Below are 27,898 nucleotides of genomic sequence, written 5' to 3'. Positions count from 1 at the left end.
ATGTCTTGATCAGGCCCTTCATATTCTGTTCCTGATCTGATGTTCAATATCACTTCTTCCCTGCTTCATACCCTCTGCTCAACTTAGGTCATAACCCCTCTGTCTCAAAGTCAGTATCCGATGTTTCAAGCTGCATCTCATGCTATCCCATTTGTCTAAGAAGCTCTTCTGTTTCCTTTTGGACCCTTGTCCCATATCACTTCCCATTTACAATGTTAGTGACACCTTCAGGCAGTATAATCTCTCCCTTTCTAGCTTTCTTCAGCATATCCATAACCCACTGATGCATTTTTAAAATGCAGATAAGATGTGAGTTCATTAAAAGAAGAGTTCATTCCTTAACATCTTGGTAAGAGGGACTGACTCGGTGTCATAGTAAACTAAGCCTCTGCCAATGGTGCCAGCATCACCTACGGGTGGACAATTCACATTCCAGATACTCCAGTTCTAATCCAGCTCCCTCCTTAAGGCCTGGAAAAACTGCAGAGTAGGCAGAAGCCTTTGGACCCTGTGCCTGCTTGGCAACACAGAAAAAGCGCTCCTGGCTTCAGACTGGTTCAGCTCCATTTGTTGCAGTCATTTTGAGAGCAAACCAATGGATGGAAAAACTCTGTCTCCTCTCTGTAGCTCTGCCTTTCAAATAAAAATAGATAAATCTTTTTAAAAAGTTCATATGAACAATGTCAGATCCACAGTTTGCATGGAAAGAAGGCAAAGGGGAAATGGATGGTTTCCATGTCTAGAGGCAAAATATATGCAATTTAGCTGAAGACAGTAAATGTGCAAGGTGTATAATTCTGAGGACAAGAAGATCAGGTGCTCTGAAGTCACTTAAGAGCATCCTACACATTCTCAGCGTTTCCCTTGGTCCAGGATGTACAAGGGATGTCCTGCTGCTGAGGTTCATGCCTCCCTGGAGTGTCCTGCTTCTTTCCTTTCCCTGCTATCTTTCTCCTGTGAGAAAGCTCAAATGTCCTTTCTCCTGTTACAAAGCTATTGTGTTCATGGGCAGAAAGTTGACAGCTTTCTCAATCAGCCTCCTTAGCAATCTCTTCATCTCTTGTTCAGACTTCTCATCTACTGGGTTGCAAGCAATGTTCTGACTATTCACCTGCTTCTCTAATTTGAAACGGGCCCCCTAACAGTATTTATTGCTCTAGGGTACATATTATATTCCTATAAGTCATTCAGAGTAAGGGCCACTACAGAGAAGCTTCTAAAATTATAGAGTTAGATATACTGCCTCAGCAGGTGAATGAATGGCACCTTCTAAGAGGGGCACATGTGTAGCAAGATATACTTCCAAGTATAATTCCATTAAGTTTTGCTACAGCTTTCTCAATTTGAACTGACAGATTTAACACCACAAACTTCATTAGCCTCCTTCCATAATTAGGATGCATCACGAGCAAGGATTGTCAACAGGTACTGAGAACGAATCTCCTGATTTGCACAAATAGCAAATCTATCAGCTCCACAGGACACACAACCTAAGTTTAAACTGATCCCAAAGCTAAAACTGTCTGAAAAGTACAAATGGCAAGGAATTTCTATTACCTATTGAGAAAGGCATGAAGTAGTCACTTTTCCTAAAATTGCCACTCTTATCCAGGAAGTGGCCAGGATCGAACACCTCTGGGTTCGGGAATTCTTTTTCATCATGCAGCACAGAAGCCAGTGATGTTAATACTTCGGTGCCCTGGAAAACAGAGGAAACTGAATTCTAAAGTCAAGGAACAGGAAGAAAGAGTGGGAATTGTAAAATCAATCTCTTTGGCCAATCTCATCTAAAACAAACTGTGTGCAAAAAAAAGGGCAATGACATTTCCAGCCAAAGGAATAAATAGAGATGAATTAAAGCCAAGAAAGCCCTGATTTTCCTAAAAGCCTTCCAACAGCACTCAAGTGCTAAAGATTTGGGAACTTAAGTAGCAAATCCTCTGCAGTTCCCTGCTGTTTTACCATGCTTGTCCCATGTGTTGCTCTGATTCACTGCCTTAGTTTTCACCTGTAGTATTGTAGGTGGACTTTTGTTTAAATGAATGTTGATGCCAGCTAAATGTGCTGACTCTAGAAAAGTCAGAATTACTTGGAAACTATTCATAGGGCATTTTCATTGGTGGTCTTATTTAAGTAGGCCTTTGGAGAAACACTAGTAAAAGTATAATGGAATCTACTTAGTCCTCATTGTTTAGATGCAATATTTTTATTTTGATATAAACAATGTAGGGTAACATTTCATTGCAGATCAATCCTGCTTTTCAAAAGCACAGAGGCCAGGGCAGGTGTTTGACACAACAGTTAACAACTCTCGTATGCTATCCACTAGCATTTCCAGCTGTCTAGTTTGAAAGACTGCCCTGCTTCTGATTCTACCTACTAACGTGCACTCTTCAGTGTGAATGCTGTCATTGCCAAGTAGTAGAAATTTCTTGTTCTTGGGAGACACATATGAAGTATTTAAGTGTTAAGTGTGATCAAGTGAACACATATTAATGATTAATGGATGGGCTAAATGCAGTCATGTAGAGCTCTCATATGTAGGCTATGTATCATGCTAAATTTCATTAAAATGTTCAAGTTTTCGATTCACATTTTAAGGAAAATACAATCCCACTAAGTTTATCATATTTTTATCAAATTTTTTTCCTTTTAAAAATTTTTTACATATATATCAATTTTAATTTATTACCTAGTATATTTCAATGCAAATAATTTCTCAAAATGTTGCTTTGAGAAATGAAACAAAGCATTTTGCTGCTGAGGGTTAGTCTGCATTCCACACTGGCATGCCGGCTTGAGTTTCCACTACTTCACTTCTGATCAGCTTCCTGCTGATGCATGCTGGGATGTATGAAATCGTGACTCCAGTGCTTGGGCCTTGCCACGCACATGGACATGCCCACAGAGGCCTGGGCTCTTGGCCTTAGCAAAACCTAGCCTGATTTTCTGCAAGTATTTAGAGAGTGAACCAGTGGATAGAATGTCATGTGTATGCGTCCATGTCTGTATGGGGGTCTCCCTTTTTTACTTTCAACTAGACAAAAATAAAAGAAAGTGAGTGAGGGTCAATAGGCTAGGAAATATTCATTATACTGCTAAAACTGTATACACAAAACACATAGAATTTATGTAAACAAAGTTTTTAAAATATGTTTTTATAGCTTTACACTGAAATAGCAGACTTCATCAAGCTTTATGTAAGTTTTGCACTTTCATTATAAATTTAAACTAAGTGAACAAATGTCATGTATTTCACAACACAGATCTAAAACCACAACGACACTACCCATCCTGGACTCCTTCCAGCCCATCCTCCTCTTTCTTTCCTTCTTCCTTCCTTCCTTCCTTCCTTCCTTCCTTCCTTCCTTCCTTCCTTCCTTCCTTCCTTCCTTTTCTTTCCTTTCATTTCTTTTCTTTTCTTTCTAGTTTTTAAAATGACTTACTTCTCTCACATTGGCTAGTGGACGATTGAAATTATATTGAATCTGAGAACTTCATGATCAGAGACCTGCAGTACTGGCCAAAAGAAGCTTACCTTGGGGATGAGGTAGTTTCTGAATTTAATGTTACAGGTTGCTGTACGTGGCACGTTGTTGGGGATGAGGTTAATGTATCTCTGGATCTCGTGCACCACAGCGTCCATGTAGGGCATGTGGCTCCTGTCCTGCATGCTGGGGATTCGATGTCTGCCGATCACACGCTCAATCTCCTCCTGCGCTTTAGCTGAGAAAACACAGGTGAGGAACCTTGGAATAACGGACATTTAACACTTTCCTTGTAGCAGGTGAGGGCTAACTGAGACAGAATGAGTTATCCAATCAGCCCCTCGGTCATAGTATATAGAGACCGACAGAAAGACCATCTATTAGAAACACAGATGAGAAACTTCAAATTGCTCATGGAAAATTCTTACTATATGGAAACAATGTTGAATGTCAGTTTTTATACAAAATGAGCATTTTAATTCCATTTTTATGAGTATTCTGAATTACCTGATATAGCTCTCTTATAAGCTATATATAAAAAAACCTTGTACATAGCTATTTACTAGCAAAAAGTGTAAGAAAGAAATATAATAGGAAAAGATGCTTCAAAATATAAATATTTGCCATGTGTTAATTGATAAATTACTATTTTTCAAATTGAAATATATAGTATATATGGTATTTATAGTATCATATAATATATATTTATATACTATGTTATATATAGTAATTATATATTATACTATATTGTATATAGTATTATATGTATGTATACCACTGTATGTATTATATAAAGTGAACTCCACTGAAATGCAGAATGCTAGACCTCATTCCGCTGTGCATTGCTGTTATTCAACCTTGCTTTATCCCCATGCTTTCAAGCCTCTACTAATCACTAATCCACATTAATTTCTACTTTTTGATAGCTTCCGGAAAAGGAGGAAGAATGTGCAAAATGTGAATTTCTCTGCCTCTTTTATTTCATTCAACATCATGACCTCCAGTTCCGTTCATAATTTATGAAGCCTGCCTATAGGAGAAGTAAGAACATAACATCTCCATCAACAATATCCATCTTATCCAGTCAGCTACAGACACAGATAGACGTGCCCTTTCCATCACTGTACTTTCCTAACACTTTCACATCACGAACTTGACCATATCAGTGTGAGGTATCATCATTCAATCACAATGACTTAACATATCACATATCACTGACTAATAATGATCTTTTATATATGCATATCTATTTCAACTCCCAATTTCACGTGCCAACTTAGAAGCTTACAGATGCTCAGATGATTTTTCAAATTCCTAGTTTCAAATATCCTATCTTACTGACAACATCAATTAGATGGTTAGTGGTGTGTCCTCTCACCTCTCAGGAACTATTTGGTCCATTCTAAAGTGATATTTCCTGAGCCTGTTGTGCAGCACACACTGGCCTGTCATGCCCTCTGCTGATTCCTGAGGCCCATGAGCTCCTCTCATTTAGTGTCAGACATTTGGACAGAACACATTTTCTAGTGTCCTTCTGAACAAGCAAACGTGGAGGATGAATTCATTGTTAGGTCATTGTTAGGTCTCATAATAAAAGAACACAGAGGATGGCAAGCGATCAAGGTTTACTGTGCCGCTGGAATACTCAATCTTTGTAACACAGTTTGCCTTTTCAATATTCTGTTTATCTTTTAGTCCTAGTGCTCTGATGTTCTACAACCCTTTGTTTGGGTGGATATCTTTATTGAATTCACTTAATGTGCTTTTGGTGAGAGTTTTCCATCTTGATTGCACTAAGTAGAGCCCTTTTAACTTGGTCTACTCCTGGACTGCTGGGATACAGTGCCTGGCTTACAGGAACAGGTGGAGAAAATGGCAAAGGGCAATCACATTCAAGTGCAGTTTTAAGCCCACTCATTACTCTTTCCCTGGCTCAGATGTGCCTTTGCTGGATCTCTTAAGGGCAGGATCTCTAGAAAGAAACCTACACTTATTTTGTGGGAGAAAATCGTTTCTGGGGAAGGTATGGAGATACTCTTGTTTTCTGCTTCCTTCTTCCTCTTTCTGCTCTGACACAGTTCATCCCCAAACTGAGAGCTTACTAGAAGCATCGGGACACAAATTGTCCTGCTCATTTTAGTATAAAACATTCTCTTCTGACACTTAAGAATTTCAATTTCTCTATAGAGATGAATATTTTCGTTATCTAGTCTGTGTCCTTCAGAAGAGTATTAAATACTTTAACAAGGATAATTCTCATCTGTGATCAATTTATCATTATTTCAATGCAATTATGAAACAAAATAATCTGAATACCTAATATGATATATAGATACAGAACTTGCTTAGAAGTCAAACATTTTAACTTGTTTAAAACAGTGCTTCTAAAAAATAACACTATTGGTCCCGTGAAAAAAAATATTATCTTGGTAAATTTAGATTCCTAGATGAATATATTCTTTAGCCATATTTTCTGCCTAAGTGATTTTCTTGCAAACTTTACTTTTTAAAAACTCCCCCCACAGGAAATTTTCTCAGGCCATCTCGTGAAATTTCTAACACATTCAATACACATCAATAAAGAGAATTTTGATCTTCTTTTCCATAGCTTCAGAAAATAGCATGAGATTGTTGAGAATATACGTACCATTCAGAGAGCTCTGCTCTTCAGAAGACAAGATGAAACAATCCCAGGCCTGTTCACCATGCCTGTGCCTACTGCACACTCCCTCCCCCGAAACCTAACAGTTTATTGAGAGAATATTGTCACCAATCCAAAGCTTGACGACTTTTGCTACAACTCACATTGTCTTTACTATTCTCAGTCACTCTCCCCTATTGTGTACATGTGAATTATTTTTATTCCGTCAGCACATTTGTACAGATTAAAGCTGAGGGAACAGAAATTTCAATAGTGAAACTTATCAGAGAGAGTCAAGATGGAGGACACTGGCAGTGGCTTTCCAGCATCGTGTGGATATTTGCCTTGGTCATTAGCAATGAACATACCTGTAACCTCAGGGTGCTTCATCAAGAGCAGCAGTCCATATCTCAAGGTGGTGCTGGTGGTCTCTGTCCCAGCCATGAACACATCACTCACCGTGCTCAGTAAGTTTTCAATAGTAAATTCAGAATTTTCATTGTTCTTTTCCTAGGAATTATGATAGAAATAATTTGATAGATTGCTAATATACTTAATCATAATCAGTCCAGAAAACCTCAAGTTTTTCTAAAGGTAAGCAAACTGATAAAGTGGAGAAAGTATTATTGAAACTACAACAACTGCATGATATGTATCATAGAGAATGTACAGTAGTGAATCTTTTTTTTTTATAATTTTTTTCTTTTTATTGTATTGTTGTTGACAATCTTTACATAGTTAATTACAATTAAAGGAAAAAGAAGAAAAAAAAAAAGAAAAAAAAAGAAAAAAAAAAAAGAAAAAAAAAGGTTCAGGGGGATAGGAAAGTGGGCAATGCCATTATGTCCATATTGTTTCCATCATGCAACTGAGGTAAAGGGGGACATTGAGGGAGAAGCCCCACCCGGTTTCCCGCCCACCCCAAGTCCCGGATGTGGGGCATGCTCCGAGATATGTGCCCAAGTGGTGCTAATAGTTCTCCAGTTATGAATCGCTGCCAGTTTCGCTCGATGAGGTCGTCCACTGATTGACATGGTCCATCATAAAGTCTCCGTTTGCCCCATAATTTGCTGCCAACATATAGCTGAGATGAATGACTGTCCCGTTCTGTCTTCTGTCTTTTCTTGGTTAGAGTTCTGAGTCCAGCAATTCGATTGGGGAGATCTCCAAAGATACTTTGAGGTATTCCCAGACTAGATTCTTACATGTTCTAGCAAGCACAGGGCCCGGCACAGTCCATCACCCGATCAGCTGGTGGTTGCAACTGCTGGGTTGGTTCTGTTTTCAGTCCCAAGTTGCACTGGAACCAATGGGTGTTGCAGTCCAGTCTGGTTTGGCCCTTACATCAACCAGTGGGAGCTACAGCCTAGCCGGGGCGACCCACAATAACCCCCACCAAGCCCGCCCCCTACCCTGGTTTGCCAGTATGTGTAGCAGAAGACCAGTCTGTCCCCCATCCCATTTGGCTCTGCTACTTGTCAATGGGTATTAAAGCTTAGTTCTATCTAATCAACTCAACCATCCAGCTCTTACGGATGTTGTTGAGTGCCTCTCTATCTAGCCATCCCAGCCCCCGTCCTATTTTTCATGCCCTCCCACGGGAATATGATCCAGGAAGGGGGAACCCACTTTTCCCTCCCAGGTCTCTCTGTCCCGGTTTATGCACTCTTTAGGTGGTCCTGTGATTTGACTTGACAGAATTAGTCCCCAGTGCCAGCTTCTGCCAGCTGATGCTGCGGCCCTGATCTAGTCCACATGCAGCGCACAGGTGTTATAGCCTTGCTTAGTCGGGTCTGTCTCTATCCCAGCCAACACTCTCCAGTGGGAGTAGCTGACCGGCGAGGGGACCAGCCCCTTAAGCCCCCCACCAGCTCTGCCCCTTCCTTCCTGGATCTCACGTGTGCTGGATGGGTGCTGCATTCATATCCAGTACAGGCAACCATGCCCTGGCATTCCATAATGTGTACTGGTTTTGTCGCAACCAAACCCGGCCCATCCCACACTCTGGTCTGGCGATCGGATTTGCCAGTGGTTGACATGAACTGATTCAGCCTGATCTGCTCCTGACCCATGCTGAAGGTATGCCAGTGGGAAACTTTCCATGGCCTATTCTGGGCTGTTTCCTATCATGCTTCTTGCGCTTACCTGCAGGGACTGTGTCCTGCCAGAGGAGTTGCCCAGGCTCCTCCATCAGAACCCCTCCCAATGCCAGATTTTGCGCTTGCCAGGGGGTTCTTGAGCCAGCCCTACTCAGTTCACCTCCTGTCCTAGCGGGAACAGTGGTTTGTCCTGGCTGGCTTTCACCCCATTCTGGTTCTTGTTGTTGTATGTTTCAGCCCGGCCATGGCTCGTCCATACCCACATACAGCTCACACATGGCTCAGAAGAGGAGTGAGACCCAGCCTAGTCAGTCCCACATCTACCCTGGTTCTCCATAACACCAGATGGTATTGGGATCTGAACCGGCCTGGTGCATCCAATCCCAGCCCACACTAGTGCCTCGGGTGACTGCAACTGTTTCCTAGATAGAACGCAGCCCCCATTCCAGCACATACACTCCTTGGTGGGAGCCTCATCCCAGTTGTGGTGTCCCCTTACCTCCCAGTTGGGGCCTGTTCCTAGCCGTAAATCACGCACCTGCCCGTGGTTGCTCTGAGGACCATTAGGTGCAAGCCTCAAGTTCATTAGGGATTCCCTCATTGCCAGCATTCTGTTTCCTCCATTTTGATTGAAGGGATCCCCATAGAGACTTTGAGGTGTTCAGAGATCAGGTTACTAGCAAGCACAGTGCTTCACGCCCGCAGCACTTGAACCTCCGGCAGGCAGCTACCCCACTGCCTGCCGGGGGGCCTTGGGATGGCCACGCCTCAAGCCTGGGAACACACAGTAGCTACCACGTACACGTGGGGAGCTGCTCCCAGATTTGCCGGAACCTCGATGGCTACCCCTTTTCTGGGTGAGTCCCGGGGGTCTGTGTAGCGAGTCTGGGCCTCCCCTACTGCTCGCCATGTGGCTTGAGCTGGGGGGAGGAGCCAGGAAGGGTGGGACTGGGGCCCAAGGACTTGAACCTCCGGCAGGCAGCTACCCCACTGCCTGCCGGGGGGCCTTGGGATGGCCACGCCTCAAGCCTGGGAACACACAGTAGCTACCACGTACACGTGGGGAGCTGCTCCAGGGCGGCCAGTGCGCCATTTGGCGCCAGGCTCTGCCTGCTGGCCGCTCGGCCAGAGAGTTTTTGATTTTTGGTTCATTGACCTGTTGCCTGGGAGGCTCCCTCCTGAACCCACAGTAGTGAATCTTCATTTCATTATGCCTATACACCTTTCACGCCTCAAACTTTCTTTCCCTAGCTTCTGTTGCAACTGTATTGCCCATTCCAATTATTTTTCATCAATAACATGGATGGCCTGCTGATGTCACTTCTTATTTCCCTTTTCTTACTTAAAACACATGTAAGTATATGAAGTGAAGTGGCTAAGACTTCGCTTTGGAACATGACTCAATATCAATGAGAAAACGCATGCGTTGACTGTGATAATAGAAAATGGTAAGCACCTAAGTCCATGAGGCTTTAGTTCTATACCACTAATCCTGAACTAGTCAACGAAAGACTCCCTGAATGTGAGAGAAACACACCACTCATGGGTATGTTGTTAATTGATCTTTCATCTCTTTGTATAAAGACAAAACTCATATCGGAGCTAATATGGTCATAGCTTGGGAAAACCAAAATAACTCAGAATTCAATGACTGCAATTCTGAGTGTGACTTCAACAACAGGGATGAGGCTATCCATCTTCTACCCATGGATGCTCCAAATAAACATGAATCAATTAACCATTTCCTAGTCATAGAAAGCTGAATAAGTCACAAGACTCCTACATATTTGCTTACTAGGAAAATATCCATATCAGTTTGTAAGGAAAATCTGTGGGAAACTCGAGTATGGGCCCTACCAGGCCTACTATGCCTTGCAATACAGAAGGAATTCCCCAAACCAATCTCTATGGTTCTGCAGGATTTAAGTCTTAATACACTCTAAGACTCAGCCCAAAAGTAAATGTCTATAGTAGACATTAAAAAATGAAGTTATTTCAGAGCATAAACTACAGAAAACCATTCATCTACAACACAAGACAGCCACGGAGAGTAATGACAAAAGGCTCTGCAAAATAAAGGAACAATTTTTTAACTTACCAGTAAGTCAACAATTACTGTGAATACTAAAAGATTTATTTCCTGATCAAAAAGCATTTATGGATGAATGGAAAAAATAATAACTAGATGTGACCCAACAAATAATGCCTAAAAGACGTTCATTTCACCTTAAAGGACACTCACGAACTAAAGGTGGGTAGTCTGGAAGTAGGCCTTGAGACACAACGTCATTTACAGATCATTCCACGGAATGCCAGTGAACATTTTCTGTTATGTTTTACCTGCATTCCACTCCTGCTTTGGCTCATATCTACACTTGATCAAATACAATCCCCCACTGCCAACTCTCAGCCTTGTAAGTTCTAGGCAGACACTTCCAGTGTCATCTGTTCAAGTTCACTTTTGCTTACACTAATTCACCATTCTTTCCCTTTCTTAGTTCACCTCCTGTCTTGGCACCTGAAATTCTCTCGCATATTTAACTGCAAATATTTGTAGATCAATGTCCAGCATTAGGACGTGTAAGAAACCTATCATAATTTAAAAAAACAAATACAAAATGTAAAATAAAAATTTAAAACTAAATAAATGTAATTTCATGAAATTTGAAGGAAAAAAAAAAGAAACTGTTTCACATTCTCCCATACAATGTGCTGGCTTGACACACTGAATTTTTAACTTTTTATTTTCCATACCCACTGAGGTTTGTATTCTGTCTTACTTCTTGTAATTAGTGCCTAACACAAACCCCATGTATTCCAAGTAATATCCTATTTTTAATGCTTCCACGAAGTTTAGTCAAGATCTATGCTCTCAATATATACTTAAACTGCTTACATGACCATTTAAACATTTCCATTTTAGATATCATTAACAAACTATAAAATACAGGCAAGTTAATAACATTTTACCTGTTCCATTTTGATCAGGAAACAATCAATGAAATCCCGAGGATTATTAATGTCCAAGGTTTTTTGGTGCTCTTTTATTTTCTCCACAATATAATTTTTCACATAAAAAATATTTTTGACTGCTTTTCTATGACTCCCAGGAAAATAATCATACAAAACAGGAAAAATATTGCAGGCCTTTAAAATTTAAAAACAGATATTAAATTAAATTAAAAACACATATAGAAAACAAATACACTACATGCCACCACATTGTACTTTTAAACATTTCATTGTTTAAAAAAAGTAATCCCTTGTGCAATGTAAGAAAGCCAAAGCTGAGCCCATGGTCAAAGGTGAAAATAGCTCACTGCATTCTCACATTACTTTATTGAATCTTTATGTTAATCCCATCATTTTATGATTGGTTCTCCCCATTTGCAATACTGAAATAGTGAAGACTGGCAAGTTGCTATCATTCACATTCTGTGACATTCCAAACAGAAACAAAGTGTAGCAACCAAAATCCAGCACACAACCACTCCCTGCTACTTCTGTGTGAGCAAGCAGCTGCAGGACGACGATTATGTGATTGGGACAGTCACAAAGACATCATGGAATCCAGATTAATATTTTATGGATAAACACTTCTGCACCAGGGACCTGTGCTGTGGCATAGTAGGGTAAGCTTTTGCCTGCAGTGCCAGCATCACAAATGGGTGTTAGTTCATATCCCATCTACTCCACTGATGATCTAGATCCCTGCTTATGGCATGGAAAAACCAAGGAGGATGGCTCAAGTCCTTGGACCCCATATGCACATGAGAAATCCAGATGAAGTTCCTGGCTATTAGCTTCAGATCGGCTCAGCTCCAGCCATCACAACAATTTACAGAGTGAACCAGCAAATGGAAGAGTCTCTCTCTTTCTCTCTCTCTCTCTCTCTCTCTCTCTCTCTCTCTCTCTCTCTTCTGTGCAATTTGCCTTTCAAATAAAAATAAATGATGAAGAATGAACTGTGCACCAAAGTGCATAATTTACTGCCTAAAATACTTATAATTTCATATATTGCTCCAGTTCAGCACGGGTCAGCACAGGGTGAAATTGTGTTGTGTGTTTCGGAGTTGTTATGCTAAGCCAAGCATTCTGTCAGCCTTGTCTGGTTACCAACCTCAAGGAACCAATCATGTACTTGCATGCTTTTCAGAAATTCCAGACAAAATCTGTGGTCTCAAATATTCTCTCTCCTTGCCACATCATTTACATTATTTCAGCCAAAGATTGTAATGAAAGGTTTTCTCGGTGTTGATTGGCAGACAAGATGGTGAATAGCAGAATATTCTCCAAGAAGTGGCTTGGATTTCTAAGTGAGGGTCAGGGGTATTCATCAGCCAAATATCTAATGATTTCATAGAAACGAAGTTTTTGGATTCAATGGCAAAACCATCAGCCAATGGATTTAAATTCCATTGCTATATCTAGGTGTTTGTTCTCTTAACATAAAGTGGAGAATTCAGTTCTCTATCCTAGTCACCAACTCCATGACACTACAATGAACACAGGACTGTGGCAAGCAAACATTCACTTCACCATGAACGTCAATCAAAATGACACAACAGATGCCTCCAAGTCTCACCCCTTCACAAAATATTTTGAGAAATCAACAAAATCAGAATCAACTCCGTCACAGTAAAGATTTACAGTAATAGAAGAAAGCTAAAGGGAGAGAAAATTGCAACTTAAATAAGCAGTAGGAAAACCTGCAGCATTTTGCTTGCCTTTGTCCTGACTCCCTCCTTGACTGGTCAGTGTTCTTGGCAAGGGATTTGAGCACTTTGACCCCAGGAACGAAAGCTAGGTTTGTTAATCAGGGAACTCAGAAATGCCATGCACACTAAGAATTTAGGAAATTATGAGCTTATCTCGCCAGGACATAGGCTAAAAAAAGAATGGAGACTCAAGCATTGTTGGTAGTGGTTGAACCTTCATATCCCACACTGCAGTGATGTGGTCATGTCCCAGCTCCATTTCCAACGTTAGCTTCCTTCTCATGCAGAGACAGTAGGTAGTACTGCCTATCCTGACATACACAGATAGTGCTTCAAGTACTTGAGACTATTCTGTTTACATGGGAAGCCTGGATTTTGTTCCATGCCCCATGATTTTAAGTTGGCCCAGCCCTAGCTGTTGTGTGCATTTAATAGTGACTAAAAAGACAGAAGATTCCTCTACCTCTGTGCGTTTAAAATAAGTTCAAAGAAAATTGATGAAAAAGTAAATGTTTTTTTAAATTTTTTTTAAAAAAATGTCTTGACGCAGGCTCAGCACTCTCCCTGAAACCAAGGATTAGTTTTATCCACAAGTGAAGGCTAAAGTCAGGGTTGTGCCAACATAGTTCGTGTTCCTTCCTCCCTTCCTTCCTCCCTTCCTTCTGTCTGTCCTTCCTTCCTTCCCCTACTTCTTTCTTTGCTCTTTCTTTAATTCTCACTTTCTTAATTCCTATCTTAAATCTCTCAACTTCTCTATCAATGAATATCCCTACCCCTTTATTCTCTCATTTTTCACATTCACCTTCATCCCTGTTGATTCTGCACACAAACTAAGGGAACAGGGAATTCACAGCCACACAATGCAGCCCTATACACTTTTGTTAAAAGATAGTGCAAAAAAGTCACTCAACAAATACCAGAGCAGACAGAAACAAACACACACACACAAACAAAAAGGCCAAAGAGAGCCACAAAAATAATGGGAAAGGGGAGAAAAACTAATATTCAAACTAAATTAGCTGAACAAAGCTTTAAAGAACTGAGCGTGTGGAAAGTAGAGAGGCTGGACATCAGAGTGCAGCTCTGACTTCAAAAAGGAGAAAGGAAATTATTTGTCAGAAAGACAGGACTTTTGGTCTCACCTGCACCCATACAGAATTAAAAATCTTGAAGTTTTCATTGAATTTTCCCATCAAGCTAAGAAAATTCTGGTCTCTGTAATCAAAACGGTTCTGGAAAATCACGGAGCAGATCACATTACACGGAGCAGCTCCCAGGATAAAGGTGGGGTCACAGGGTGCAGCTAAAGTAGAAATATTTTTAAACACTATTAAAATACACATATAGAAGCCCTTGCCTTTTAATCAACAAGATGTAACTTAGAATCCAAAACAATACTTACAAGGAAGTTAACTAATAAGCAGCATCTTCCACATTCTTAGAACTACTCAAAGAATTTCCCATAAGCCTAAATTAACCAGTCCACCCTAGCTTGTTTGGTAATAGCTTGCCAACTGCTCCATTAACATCTACTGCATGAGGAAAACCTCACCACCTCTGTGTGCAGGATTCTGATCCTAAGTCACAATCATTTTGGAGGGCAACAGGAGTCACTTTTGAAAATATCTAATAACTAAAGTTGTCAGCATAGAATTATATTTAGAAACCTGCTCTATTAACCATCCACAGAACAGTGCATTTCCATGGATGTTTTAGCTTAAAAACCAGTTAGGTCAAAGCCATCATTTTACAGATAAAAAAGTTACAGCAGAAGGAATTGTTGATTCTCACTTTTCTATTTTGTTTTGATTTTGGTTGTACAGTATTTGAATGAAATAGTTGTAATTAAAAGATCAACCAACATAAGTAAAATATATATCGAGTGCTTTTAAATTCACATTATGGATATAATTAAAAGCTAAGCTTTCAAAAATATTTTTCTTTTACCATAGAAAGTAAGGAGTAACTGGAGGTTAGTGATCTGAGCTCTCCTACTGTGTGTGTGTATACATGTTTTGCAGTGAAATATCTCACCATCAACCTTTCCTTTTACTTCATTTATGAAACATAATTAAAAATCAGAGCACTCTGATATTCAAGCTCAAAATTCATCTGGCAGCGAGAGATAAATAGTTACCATAAGGTCTAATCTCAGATTCATTTTCTTTATAAGAAAATGCAGCTTTGATTTTATTTTTATCAGCTATGATGAGGCCAGCAAGACAGGAGGTGATGGTATTGAGAATATAGAAGATTTTCCACAGTTTCCAAGAGGAAGAAGCATGAGGGCATGCAGGCAAGCATGAGGGCATGCAGGCAAGCAGCAGGGATGGTCAGGAGAGAGTGGTCAAGATCCAGGAAGGGAGTTTTCCTTGGAAGGCATGAGTGATGCAAAGTGCTGTGGTAAATTAAGATGAGACAATTTGAATAATTTCAAAGAAACATGAGTTATGAGCAGAGATTGAGATCTCTAGTGATCTCAGGTGTGAAATTTGATTAAAAAAATGATTGCAAAAAATGGGCTGTGGTCCCAGCATCAAAGGCTGCTATGTATACAAATTTACTATCTCTAACAATGAGGCATTCCTTGGAATGGATGTCTTTCCCTGGACACACAAAAGTACTGAATGTCAAAGTTGCACTAAAATTGTAGAAAGTAAAAACAGAATTAACATGCAAATAAAGAGTAGGAATATAACCAAAACCAAAAGCAAAGCCAACTTAAACTAGGTAAGCTTAAATGTAGGTAAAGATTTAAGGAAGCCATCCTAATACTGTTCTTTGTGAGTTTACCAGGATTTACATGTGGTTTGTATTGATATTTATTAAAAGTATTTGAAACAATATCGGTAAGTTGTTGTGTAACTTTAAATCACTTTCACTGGCAGTTTTATGATAGTTATCTGTCTTCAGAGAAAGCACAATGGATAAGAAATGTACTAAGAGATGCCCAGACGATTAAAATAGAGAAGTATCATCACTGGCAGATATTGTACCAGAGGCCTGGGAAGAATCTCCTGGACATAGCAATGGGGCTCTTCCTACAAACACACAGCAAGTAAGTGAATGCATCAGTCACTTTTCCAAGCTCCATCAGAATGTGATGAATTTATCTCTACTAGGTACTCTGGAAAATGATCCTCTGGTGAAATGTCCTAGAGTAATTATTTTACAATGACCGCATTAAAAAAATTAGAACTATTTGAAAATCTGGAAAGTTTGAAAACAACACTGGGATCGAAAATAATTAGACAAGGACCTTTCCCCAGCAAAGCACAGTCAGCGCGCAGAACACCACAAACACACTCAGAAGTGCCCTTGAGTCAGCTTCAGAACTTCCCTTCTCTTTCTGGGGGCTAACAGAGAAGCACAGAATGAAAGGTCTTCCTGTCAGTGTGTCAGGGGGCCACCACTACAGCAGAGAGCAGTCTCTTAAGGACATACATGGAGTCACCCACCGTTGGTTTTCCTCAGCTCCTCCACAAGGCAGCGGGCCTCCTCTTGAACTCGCTCCTCTATACTCCTCTTCCCCATTCCAAAATTCCTCAGGGTCATGAGTGAGAAACGCCGGGTCTCTATCCATCTCTTTCCATTGCTGAAAATGACTCCTAATACCAGAAGAGATGAAAACTAGGAAGAGGACTGTAGGCAATGATGAGGAAGCCAGCACCTGGATTGGGCTGGCTCTATAAAAGAAGCATAACTTCATCCCCTTTACCACCAGCCGAAAAGCACACACAGACACAAGTGTACTTACCAAATCCTTTATTAATTTTTGCCGTCACTAGGAAACGACTTCTTCCAGAAAGCTCTTGTCCAAAATCGATCAAGGCTTCCTTCACTGCTTCATAGCCATGCACTATCACAGTGGGTTTCATGCCCAAATACACAGTGAACACAGGGCCATAGACCTTTGCAAGCTGGAGACAGAAAAACCAAGAAAATAATAGTATACAAAATCATTCATTAGTCTACATATCTTTACATGCCTGATCAGAAAGAATTGGTCAAGTTTGGACTAGTACTCCAAATGTCAATAACACTGTTTCAGATCATTTATGAAGTTCTTCTTATGGTGATCAAACTCCATAGTGATAAACAATGGAAATCTGCATGTATTGAGATTGTCCCAGGTAATTCTAATGCCCAGTCCAGTTTCAGTTCTTCTGGTATTAATGAGAGAGAATGGGCACCACAGAGGCAGGGTAAGGGTAGCAAGACGACTTCATCGATACTATACATTCACAGATCATAGGCAGCAACTCTGTACAAGCCCCAAACATTCCAGGACCACCAAGCAGACCCCAGCTCATTTTCGAATTCACTCACTTGTATTTGCTATAGCACCACTTTCAGAAGATCAGCCATAATTTGCTCCTTGTATTTCCTCTTAACCTATCTGAACAGAATATCTTTCATAAACAGTAGATGACAAATCTCTGATAACAAAATACTTTGTTTCCACTGAATCAAACAATAAAATAATTAATGAAATGTTAAAGGCAGCAGCATCTTATTATTTTGACCACACATCACATCTTAAATATTTTTCTACAAGCAAAATGTATTATTTTTTTCCATTATTTCTGACAGAATTTCACCAAACATAATAATCCACTGGAATTATTGCCCTTAAATAAAATATTTTGGTAATTAACCTCCAGTGATACAATTTAATTAAATTTGATGCTGATTAATCACCCTTGAAAAGCTGTTGCATAATGTACACTTACCTTGGTTAAGGATGTGCTTAAGTCCTCCAAATCCACCTGCATGAGGTTTCCAAGAATTGGAAGAGGAGTGGGGCCAGGAGGGAGCTTCCCTCGCCCATGGTTCTGCTTCCAGATGGAAAGCAGAAGCAAACAGGAGAGACAGACCACCAAGAACACCACGAGATCCATCAGAGACTTCCCTTCTTCCCGAGTCAACTGGGAGCTGGCTATCTCAGGTTTATATTACATTGCTGCTGAAAATGTGTCCCCTTGACCTGTTAAAGCATCCAGTGGGCTGGATGTACTGAACCAGCTGTATTGAGTGAACTTTGGATATTTTTCCCTCTTGTTTTCCCCATTGCTTTCCATACCTTCTCCACTCCAGGTCCAGAGTCCTGTTCTATCTAGTGTGGGGTGAGGCAGAATTTTTCAGTCTGGTTTTTTGTTTGTTTGTTTGGTTGGTTGGTTTTTGGAGTCTTTTGGCGGGGGGAGTGTTTTGTTTTTGGTTTTTGCTGGTTTTTGCTGGTTTGTTTATGTTTTTTTTTTTTTTTTGTATCTAAATAGCACTAGAATGGAAACCTTACTAGATCTTCAAGAGCACTGCTTATACAAAAGCATGTTCTGTAAGTACACCATTAAAATTCTGTTGTATTGATCAGCAGTCATCATCGCTTCTCAGCCTTTTGGCTAAGATCAAGTGATCAGTCATTTCTTTTTAAAATTCATGGTTCTATTATGTAAGGTACACAACATGATGTTTTAGTATAATATACACAAGAAAATAATCACCATAGTCAGGCAAATTTTCCTATTTATCACTTTAAAAAGTTACTGGATTTTGGTCAGAAAGCCTAGCATCTACACAGTTAGCATATTTCAGAATTTTATACACCCACACACACCCACACACACCCACACACATATATAAATTGCTATACATTACATCTCTAATTTATTTCTCCTCCCTAACATCTAAGTGTAAACTTTAGCCACGTTTTTCCTATTTGACTTGTTCTTATTCTGGTAAACACTATTCTACTCATCTTTCGATCCATTAATCTATTTTTTAGATTATCCATCTCAGTGAGATGCTTCAGTATTTTTCTAATTAAGGTGTATTTCTTTGAGTGTGAAGTTCTACCATTCATCCATGCTGCAATAACTGGTAGGATCTCCTGTTTTTAAGGTAACAAAGTTCCCAACGTGAACGTATGTATCTGAAATTATCAACTCATCTGGTGATGGACGTTTATGTCACTTGCATGTCTTAGTGCATGTAAATAATGCTAGGCTTCTGTAGTTATTTCTAACTTCAATATAGAGAAATCCAGGTTTGTAAAGATTGCAAATACACAACAATAAAACTGACCAGAAATGGCTTCTGAAGGCAGCAGACCTCATTTAATTGCTTATTCCTTGAGTTTTGTTTCATTCCCACTAGGTAGACAGCTCATCAGGATTTACCAACACTTACTTCCAGTGTTACTCAGTAATGACTCAATCATGAACTGAGTCAAACATTGAAGCATAGGTTAATTAAAGTGAGTGTCAGGGCCCGGTGGCGTGGCCTAGTGGCCAAAGTCCTCCCCTTGAACACCCCGGGATCCCATATGGGCGCCGGTTCTAATCTCGGCAGCTCCACTTCCCGTCCAGCTCCTTGCTTGTGGCCTGGGAAAGCAGTTGAGGACGGCCCAATGCATTGGGACACTGCACCCGAGTGGGAGACCTGGAAGAGGTTCCAGGTTCCCAGCTTTGGATCGGCGCACATCGGCCGTCGCGGCTCACTTGGGGAGTGAATCATCGGACGGAAGATCTTCCTCTCTGTCTCTCCTCCTCTGTGTATATCTGGCTGTAATAAAAATGAATAAATCTAAGAAAAAATAAAAGTGAGTGTCAGAAGAGGACTTTTTGAAAAAAAATTTTTTATTATATTTTTGACAATCTTGACATAGTTAATTATGGTAAAAAGGTTCAAGGGCTATAAGGAAGTGAGTAAGACTATTATTTCCATATTGTTTCCTTCATGTATCTGAGGTAAAGGGGAATATTGAGGGAGAAGCCCCACCCAGTTTCCCACCCACCCCAAGTCCCGGATGTGGAGCATGCTCTGAGATACTTTCTTAAGTGGTTTTGATAATTCACCAGGTATGAATCGCTGCCAGTCTTGCCACTCCAAGCACGATGAGGTCATTGCAGAATCCACTGATTGATAGAGTCTCCATTTGCCCAGTATTTCACTGCCAACATATAGCTGAGGTGGTTGGTTGACTTGCTCTGTCTTCTGTCTTTTCTTGGTTAGGGTTCTGAGTCCAGAGTATGATTGGGCAGATCCCCAAACAAACTTTGAGGTGTTGCCAGACCAGATTCTTGTATGTTCTAGCAAGCACAGAGCAAGCACAGTCCATCAGCACAATCAGCTGGTGGTTGCAATTGCTGGGTTGGTTCTGTTTTCAGTCCCAACTTCCACTGGAACCAATGGGTGTTGTAGTCCAGCCTGCTTCTGCCCAGCACATGCTCGGCCCTCACATAAACCAGTGGGAGCTGCAGCTTAGTCATAGCGACCCACAATAACCCCCACCAGACCTGCCCCCTACCCTGGCTTGCCAGTATGTATAGCAGACTAGTCCAATCTGTCCCACAACCCATGTGGCTGTCGTACATGTCAATGGGTATTAAAGCTTAGTTCCATCTAACCAGCTCAACTGTCCAGCCCTCACGGATGTTGTTGAGTGCCTCTCTGTCTAACCATCCCAGCCCCTGTCCTAGTTCCCATACCCTCCTGTGGGAATAGTAACCCAAGAGGGAGGAATCCACTATTTCCCTCCCAGGTCTCTCAATTCCGGTTTATGCACTCTCCAGCCAGGTGGTTCTGTGGTTTAACTTGAGAGAATTAGCCCCCAGTGCCAGCTTCTGCCAGCTGATGCTGCGGCTAAGCCCAAACATCCCTCACCCACACTAATTTATGCTTGCACCAACAGGAATAATATTCCCAGCCTGGCTTTTGCCTGAGCTAGTCCACATGAGGCCCACAGGTGTTGTAGCCCTGCTTAGTCTGGTCTACCCCCATCCCAGCCCACGCTCTCCAGTGGGAGTAGCTGTCCAGCGAGGGGACCATCCCTTTAATCCCCCTGTTGGCTCTGCCCCCTCCCTTCCTGGTTCTCACGCGTGCTGGTTGGGTGCTGCATTCATATCCAGTACAGGAAATCACGCCCTGGCATTCCATATTGTGCACTGGTTTTGTCGCGACCAAACCTGCCTTGACCCACACTCTGTTCTGGTGTCCGGATTTGCCAGTGGATGGATGACATGTACTGATTCAGCCTGGTCTTCCCCCGACCCATTCCAAATGTATGCCAGTGGGAAACTTTCCATGGTCTATTCTGGGCTGTTTCCTATCATGCTTCTTGCGCTTGCCTGCAGGGACTGTGTCTTGCCAGAGGAGTTGCCCAGGCTCCTCCATCAAAACCCCTCACAGTGACAGATTTTGCGCTTACCAGGTGGTCCATGGGCCAGCCCTACTCATGTCACTTCCTGTCCTAGCAGGAACAGTGGCTTTCCTTGGCTGGCTTTCAACCCATTTTGGTTTTTGCTGTTGGATGTTTCAACCCAGCATGGCTCGTCTATACCCACATACGGCTCATACATGGCTTAGTAGGGGTTGAGACCTAGCCTAGTCTGTCCCACATCTACCATGGTTCTCCAGAACACCAGACGGTGTTGGGGTCTGGCCTGGCCTGGTGCATCCAGTCCCAGTCCACACTAGTGCCAAGGGAGACTACAACTGTTTCTTGGTTAGAACGGAGCCCCCATTCCAGCACACACACCCCTTAGTGGGACCCTCAACCCAGTTAGAGTGTCCCCTTACCTCCCCAACTGGGCCTGTTCCCAGCCTTAGATCACGTGCATGCCAATGGTTGCTCTGACTCAGCTTGGCTCAGTCCCTCACTTGTCCTGGCCTTTGCCTTACACACTGTGGCTTAGTGTCCTTGACTCACGTAGACCCGTAGGTGCAAGAGCCTAGCTCGGCATGACCTGTGCTCCATCCTGACTTCTAGGTTCGCTTGTAGGCTAAGGTTTGCTCAGTCCTGCCCAGTACATCCTGTTCCATTATCAATTGACTCATTAGCCAGATGTTGGAGCTACTTTGCCCGGCTCATCTGACCTTCAGGTCTGGACCACATGTTCACCAGTGGGAGCTATGACTCGCCAGGGGAGTTTCCCAAGTTCCTCCACTTGATCCCGCCCCCCCCCCCCCAGACCCAGTTCTCATACATGCCAATGGGTTTTAGGCCAGTGCCCGGCGCAGTCTGGCCTTCCAATTGGACGTATATGAGCTGGTGAACGTTGCAGCCCAGCCCACCCCACACCCTATTCAAGATGCATATTTGGGAGCTGCTGCCTTGACAAGTCCAGACTGTTGCGGCTTCCTTTACCTGTGATTGATGGCAGGCTCCTTGGTCACACCTAGCTTAGTCCATTACCACCCCAAGTTTTGAGCTAGCAAATGGGGATAGAGTTTCCACAGGGTGTGGCCCACACATTCCCCACAGAATCTACCCCTGGATATGGTTCTCGAGTGCTAGTTAATGTTATGGCCCTGCCTAATGTGACCAGTCTCCTGATCCATCAGCATGTCAGGTAGTAGGATATCCTGCTGTACAAGCCCCGAGCCTTAGCTTTTGCATGAACTGGTGTTCACTGCTCAGCATTGTTCAGTGATTACAAGTTCTTCAAAGGAAGAGTTCCTGTCACTGGGAATCTTTAGGATTGACTCAGATCCCAGAGGCACAGTGGGATCAACCTGGAGCTACCTAAGCAGCGATTCAAAGAACCAAAACCCCAAAGCTCCCCAGTCTGGCAGCCAGCAGGCAGAGCCTGGCGCCAAATGGCGCACTGGCCGCCCAGGGACAGCTCACCACATGCACATGATGTCTGAGGTTGGGATCCGAGCAAGATGCTTCATCCTGCGGCCCACCAGCATCTGGGAGGCTGCTGGAAGTTTAAACCCCCAGGCCCAAGGTTGCACCCCTCCCCAATCCCATTCACTGCCCAAAGAGGGCGGTGGCTGGGCCTCAGACCTACCCAGTCACAGAAACTCCCCCCCTTGGTGTACTCACCCTGAAGGAAGCAGCCCCCGAACTGAGGCAGCCCGGGGACAGCTGATCAGATTATTTCTTTTAAAGTGGGGTCAGCACTCAACTGTTTAAAAGTAGGAGCCCCTGCCTAGTTCTTTCTCTTATGGGATGAGATATACACAGTGACAGAGGGACCTCTGATTGCTAGGTAACGCCTATTTTAATTTGGGGGATGAGGATTTGTGAGATTCAAGTTTCTATAACACATGAGCACAAGACCACATTTTAGAACCCAATTCAGTGGTTCTAAAATTTATCACTGACCAAATGGATGGTGAGGTGATAATCTGAGTGAAATATTTTACTATCACGGAATAATCTGTGAAAATGGTGGATTAGGTCTGTTTTTACTCAAAAAAAATTATCTGGAAGCGGTATGCGCATAGAAAATACTGCATGCATCCTACATGAATGATGTAGCTCAAAGAAGTACTACTAGGTGAACATATCTGTGTAACCAACATATTGGTCAAGAAAAATGATTTTCTAGCACTTTAGAAGTCTCATTATATCTTCTCATAATTACTTTTTCCCCTCTTCACATACATTTGGCCTCAAGACATGAATTAGTTTTGCCTATTTATGAACATAAAAGAAATTATACATTATGCACTTGCATTATCTAGTTTTTTTCATTAGGTATTGGTTATCTGCAATACAATCATGCATAGTGTGTTGATCACAGACAACCTAGGTCATGTTTCATCTTTTGTGCATTCATGTTTAAGGTATCACTTCAATTCACACTTATACCCAAATATTTTGTCAGCTGACAAACATACCAGATGCTGCTACCCATTCAGAGCATCCTAGAAACATGGTTTTCTCCAGACATTAAACCTTCTTGACTTTCCAAATTATGCTATTTCAGAGTTCACTAAGTGAAGAGTTCACTTAGTGAACTAAGAGTTCACTAAGTGTTGGTTGAGAAACAAGCACAGAGGCAGCAAAAGCTTTTAAACAAAGGTCTGAGACTCCACGGAGGGCCCTGGCCATCCTATTGGTCAATCATCCAATCACTGCCTAGAAACTGGGTTTTCAGGTTTGATAGAAAAACCAACAGCTTAAGGAGTTTAGTTCCAGTTCTATATTAAGACATTTGTTTCTGTTCCACAAAATAAAGAGCTCAGACCCATTTCCTGGGCAGCCACTCCCTGATGCTACAATTTGGACATGAGTGCAGGGCAGAAGAGGAAGAAGAGGCAGAGAAGGAGAGGAATTCCTATAACCTGCAAAACTGTATCATGGCAAATAGTAAAAATAAAAATTTTTCAGTCTAAAAAATTATAATGCACAACCACACTCTAATGAAAGACACCGTTTTTGGTGGAAAAAGCTCATGCAGTCGTTAGGGTGGGGGTTACGGAACTGGTGGGAGAAGTGATAGCTATGGGCAAAGTGGCTGCAGAGAAACAGCAACAACATGCTACGGTTCATAGCAGGAGGGACAGCAGAGTCCTCAGGAAGCAGCAAGCTTCGGGTGACTTTGAGGCTGTCAACCCAAACACATTAGGAATTGGAAAAAAAAAATACCACTAAGAAAAAATGATTCATAACAAGAAAACTTCACTTGGCTTAACAAGAAAACTTTCTTGTTTGGAAAAGACAAAGGAAGTCACCAGCAAAAACAAAAAAACAACAGCAGCAACAACAAAAACAAACAAGAAGAAGAGTTAAAATTCCAGGCATAATTATATGGACTGAATTCTATGGATGTGTAGGGACTGAAATGTGAAATAAATGTTTCAATAGTGCAGTAGTGTGCACATATATACATGAAGGCATATATATGTGCACATATATAACAAAATTCTTAACAGAAGCAACAATATTTCCATACCTACAATTTACACACTTAGTTTTTAATTAAAAATTCTTAAAACCTGTTAGCCAATTTCCAGATTTTAACTGAATTTTAGACATGTCTCTCTACACTTACTCCTTATCCCTATCCATGAATTTGTACCCTTTGACCTACTTTTTCCCTGTCTTCCTCCATCCAATCCTTGATAATGATCAATCTACTCATGTTTCTATATTTGACTTTTTTTTTTAGATTCTACATACAAAATTTTCTATTTATGGCTGGTGCATAGATAGTTCTTAGTATATATTTCTTCAGGTCATCAGTATTGTCACGAACACTGGCATCTCCTCTTTTTCTAAGGTGTGTACACTACAGTGTATGTGTATATACCTCAGAATGTATTTATTAATTCATCATTGGTTATTTCTGTATCTTGGTGACTGTGAATAATACTAGATAACTACAGCTATTCCTAACTATAGTAAAAAAAAAAAAATCAAGTTCTCTCAAGATCCCAGATATACAATGTTCAATTGTTCATGCTTACAAAGCTTCTGATAGTTGAAAAAGAATCTTCACATCTGTAACTTTCCTTTGGATCCTCTCATCTACCTTTGCTTAAATGATTTTAGAAACTTGGCCAAGAAAGTGTTTTCAAAAGAAGGCAGAATAGGATTAAATTTTTTTACTCCCTAAACCTTGTTGCCCTCCTAATAAATAGAGAATTCAACAGAGTTCACCAATTCGTCTTACGCAACAATGACTTGCAAATAAACATTAATTTTGTCAGTAGTTGCAACACAAGTTAATGACTACCAGAGAAAATACTGGTTTTGTAACCTTTAGAATCCTTGCAAGCTTTGCTGCTTCAGTATGCTCTACAACTTTTATGAAGAAAGTGGCATTAATAATTATCTATAGAGAAATCAATCTATCACCAGAAAGTGGATGTCTCTGTGCTTTCCTTGTTATGGCTTTTATTTGGTTCTTTCTCTTACTAAAATGAGAAATACTCTTACAATTAGAGACAGGACAGGTTTCAGGTATCTACTAATACAGCCTGTGCTTAATTTGGAGGGGATGTGACTATTTGAAGTGAAGTTTCCCTAAAATATTTGTGCAAAACTCTATTTTAGAACCAGGGATTAATGAAAAGATGTTCAAATCAAAGATATTTGTCAAAACTGACCAAATGAATGGCCTAGGGTGCATCTTTTGAGGTTCTTCATGGTCAAATAGCAATGCAAACCTCAATTTGAACACAGTTGTGAATTACAATGTTTCTTATTCAATAAACATTTATCTTGAAGTATAATTTAACATGAGAATACTGTATGTGTCCTAAGTTTATAAAGTTGCTCCACAAGTTAGCTTGATGGAAATGCATACTTGTAACTTATACTTAGTCAACAACAACAAAAAACTTTTTCACCATCTCAAAATCCTATTGGAACTCCTCCTCTCCACTGTCCTGTTCCCTGAATTATGTCATAGACTAGTTTAGAATGTCTGTAAACTTGGAGAATCAAGATGGCAGAATAGGATAAGGACAAGTTTAAACAGATGGAGAATCATTAGCCAGGGTGAAGCAGAGAGGGCACAGTCCAGAGGACAGGTCAATTAAAGAGGGGCACCAGGACACTGACAGACAAAGGAAAGAAGCAGAGACAATGGTGTGGTGTTGCAGTGACCAGATACCTCAGTGCCAGTCAGAAAATAGTGATCTGAACTCCGCCAGCATCCAGGTGGGCAGCGGAGTTCACTGGGAGCTAAGGAGGTGAACCCAAAGAACTGCTCGTCCTGATGGTTTGTTTGATTCAACTGGGAGCACAGACAGAGCAGCAGTTCCCAAACAGAGAGTGCAGGAACAGGGTAGATTTCATAGCCCAAACCCACCAGAGCTACATTGGGTGCCATTTTGTGCGAGGAAGCAAAGGCTGTGTTACAGGACTACCCAAGCAATCAGATGGGAGCAAACACATTTGTGGATAATTGCATTGCACTGATATGGCATTGTATCGTTTCCACTTAAAATAGGTCTGGGTAACCCCAGATCTAACACCCAGAAGATCCAGAACTCTACCAGGGGCACATCAGGTACCATTTTCATACAGTGAGCAAAGAATGTAGGACTGGATGGACAAAAGTGAGATGCACAGGCACTGAGCTGGGAGAGAACTCGCTTCCAATTCAGTGCATTTCACTGGTCCAACAGGGCAAATAATATCAACGTTGGCAGCTATGGTTCAAATTAGATCTAGGTGGCATTCAGACCTAACAGCCATCAGATTCTGACAAGATCAACACCATCAACAACACAGATATTTAAGATACTTGGTGTCTCCCTAATTCTGGGAAATGCTTGGCTATTCTGTGTAATTCATGTAAGTTTAATCAAATAATATTTGTCTCCTTATGACTGGCTTATTTCATACTGCATAGTGTCCTTAGATTGATCCACTGCAGCTTCTGTCAAAATTTTTGTTCTCTGATGCTGAACTATTTCATTTTATGTATGAACGACACTTTTTAAAGTCTGAACACACATCAGTTGTGCTTCCACATTTGTCTCTCCTGAGTGGAAATGTACATCTGTTTGATACTTTCCTTTCATTAGTACTGAGTACACATTCAGAGTGGTTGCAATACTACATTGAAAAATAGTGAAGTTACACATGCCTGTCTTGTTCCTGATCTTAGAGTAAACAATCTCAGCTTTTCACCACACAGTATGCAGTTGGTTGTGCATCTGCTTTGATCACCCTTGTTGTCTGGAGGCATATTCCTTCTCAGTTCTGTTGAAGAGGCACTGAATTGTATTTTTCATTAGATTGAATGATTCATTTGCTTCAAGATTTATGATTGCTTTTCTTCTTTACTAAGAACTATATGTGTTGGATACATATTTTATTCTATCATGATTTGCCTGGTTAAGTTCACTGAATTATCTGTATTCTTTTGCATGTCATTCAGTTTCCTTAAAAAAAATCTTTTGAATTCTTAGGAAACTCAGCAACTATGTCTGGGACTGTTACCAGACAGTTGTTGTGTCCTTCTGAAGGCATTATGTCTGCTTGGTTTGCATGGTTTTGTGTTCCAATGCTAAATGTTGGCATCTGCGGGAAAGCTCTTTCTACCAGCTTTACGGAGGGATTCCCAAGAAGGAGAATTTCTGTTGTCAGTGAGTCCAGAGTGTTGGTGGGAAATGCTGTACTGCTTTTGTTTCGAGCTGGGTACTTTGGGGATGTCTCTTGATTGCATACCAGCTACAATCATTATTTTCTTTTTGGAGAAGGGA

General features: G+C 41.2%; 1 protein-coding gene across 1 annotated transcript in view; it reads right to left on the bottom strand.

Moving 5' to 3' along the window:
• The window catches only part of LOC101527195 (cytochrome P450 2C2), a 113,252-nt gene extending 95,405 nt beyond the window's left edge, over positions 1 to 17,847 (bottom strand). Inside the window, exons 1-8 of the mRNA XM_004580037.3 lie at positions 17,680 to 17,847; positions 16,704 to 16,866; positions 16,405 to 16,554; positions 14,089 to 14,249; positions 11,199 to 11,375; positions 6,498 to 6,639; positions 3,539 to 3,726; positions 1,558 to 1,699 (exon numbers count right to left, since the gene is read on the bottom strand). Coding sequence (XP_004580094.2) covers positions 1,558 to 1,699; positions 3,539 to 3,726; positions 6,498 to 6,639; positions 11,199 to 11,375; positions 14,089 to 14,249; positions 16,405 to 16,554; positions 16,704 to 16,866; positions 17,680 to 17,847 — 1,291 coding nt within the window. The remainder of the gene's footprint in view (positions 1 to 1,557; positions 1,700 to 3,538; positions 3,727 to 6,497; positions 6,640 to 11,198; positions 11,376 to 14,088; positions 14,250 to 16,404; positions 16,555 to 16,703; positions 16,867 to 17,679) is intronic.
• Between the last annotated feature and the right edge of the window lie 10,051 nt (positions 17,848 to 27,898).

Source organism: Ochotona princeps, chromosome 13, assembly GCF_030435755.1.
Source record: "Ochotona princeps isolate mOchPri1 chromosome 13, mOchPri1.hap1, whole genome shotgun sequence".
Taxonomy (NCBI): domain Eukaryota; kingdom Metazoa; phylum Chordata; class Mammalia; order Lagomorpha; family Ochotonidae; genus Ochotona; species Ochotona princeps.
Note: the sequence above shows the minus strand (reverse complement) of the source record. Positions and strands in the feature narration are given on the sequence as shown.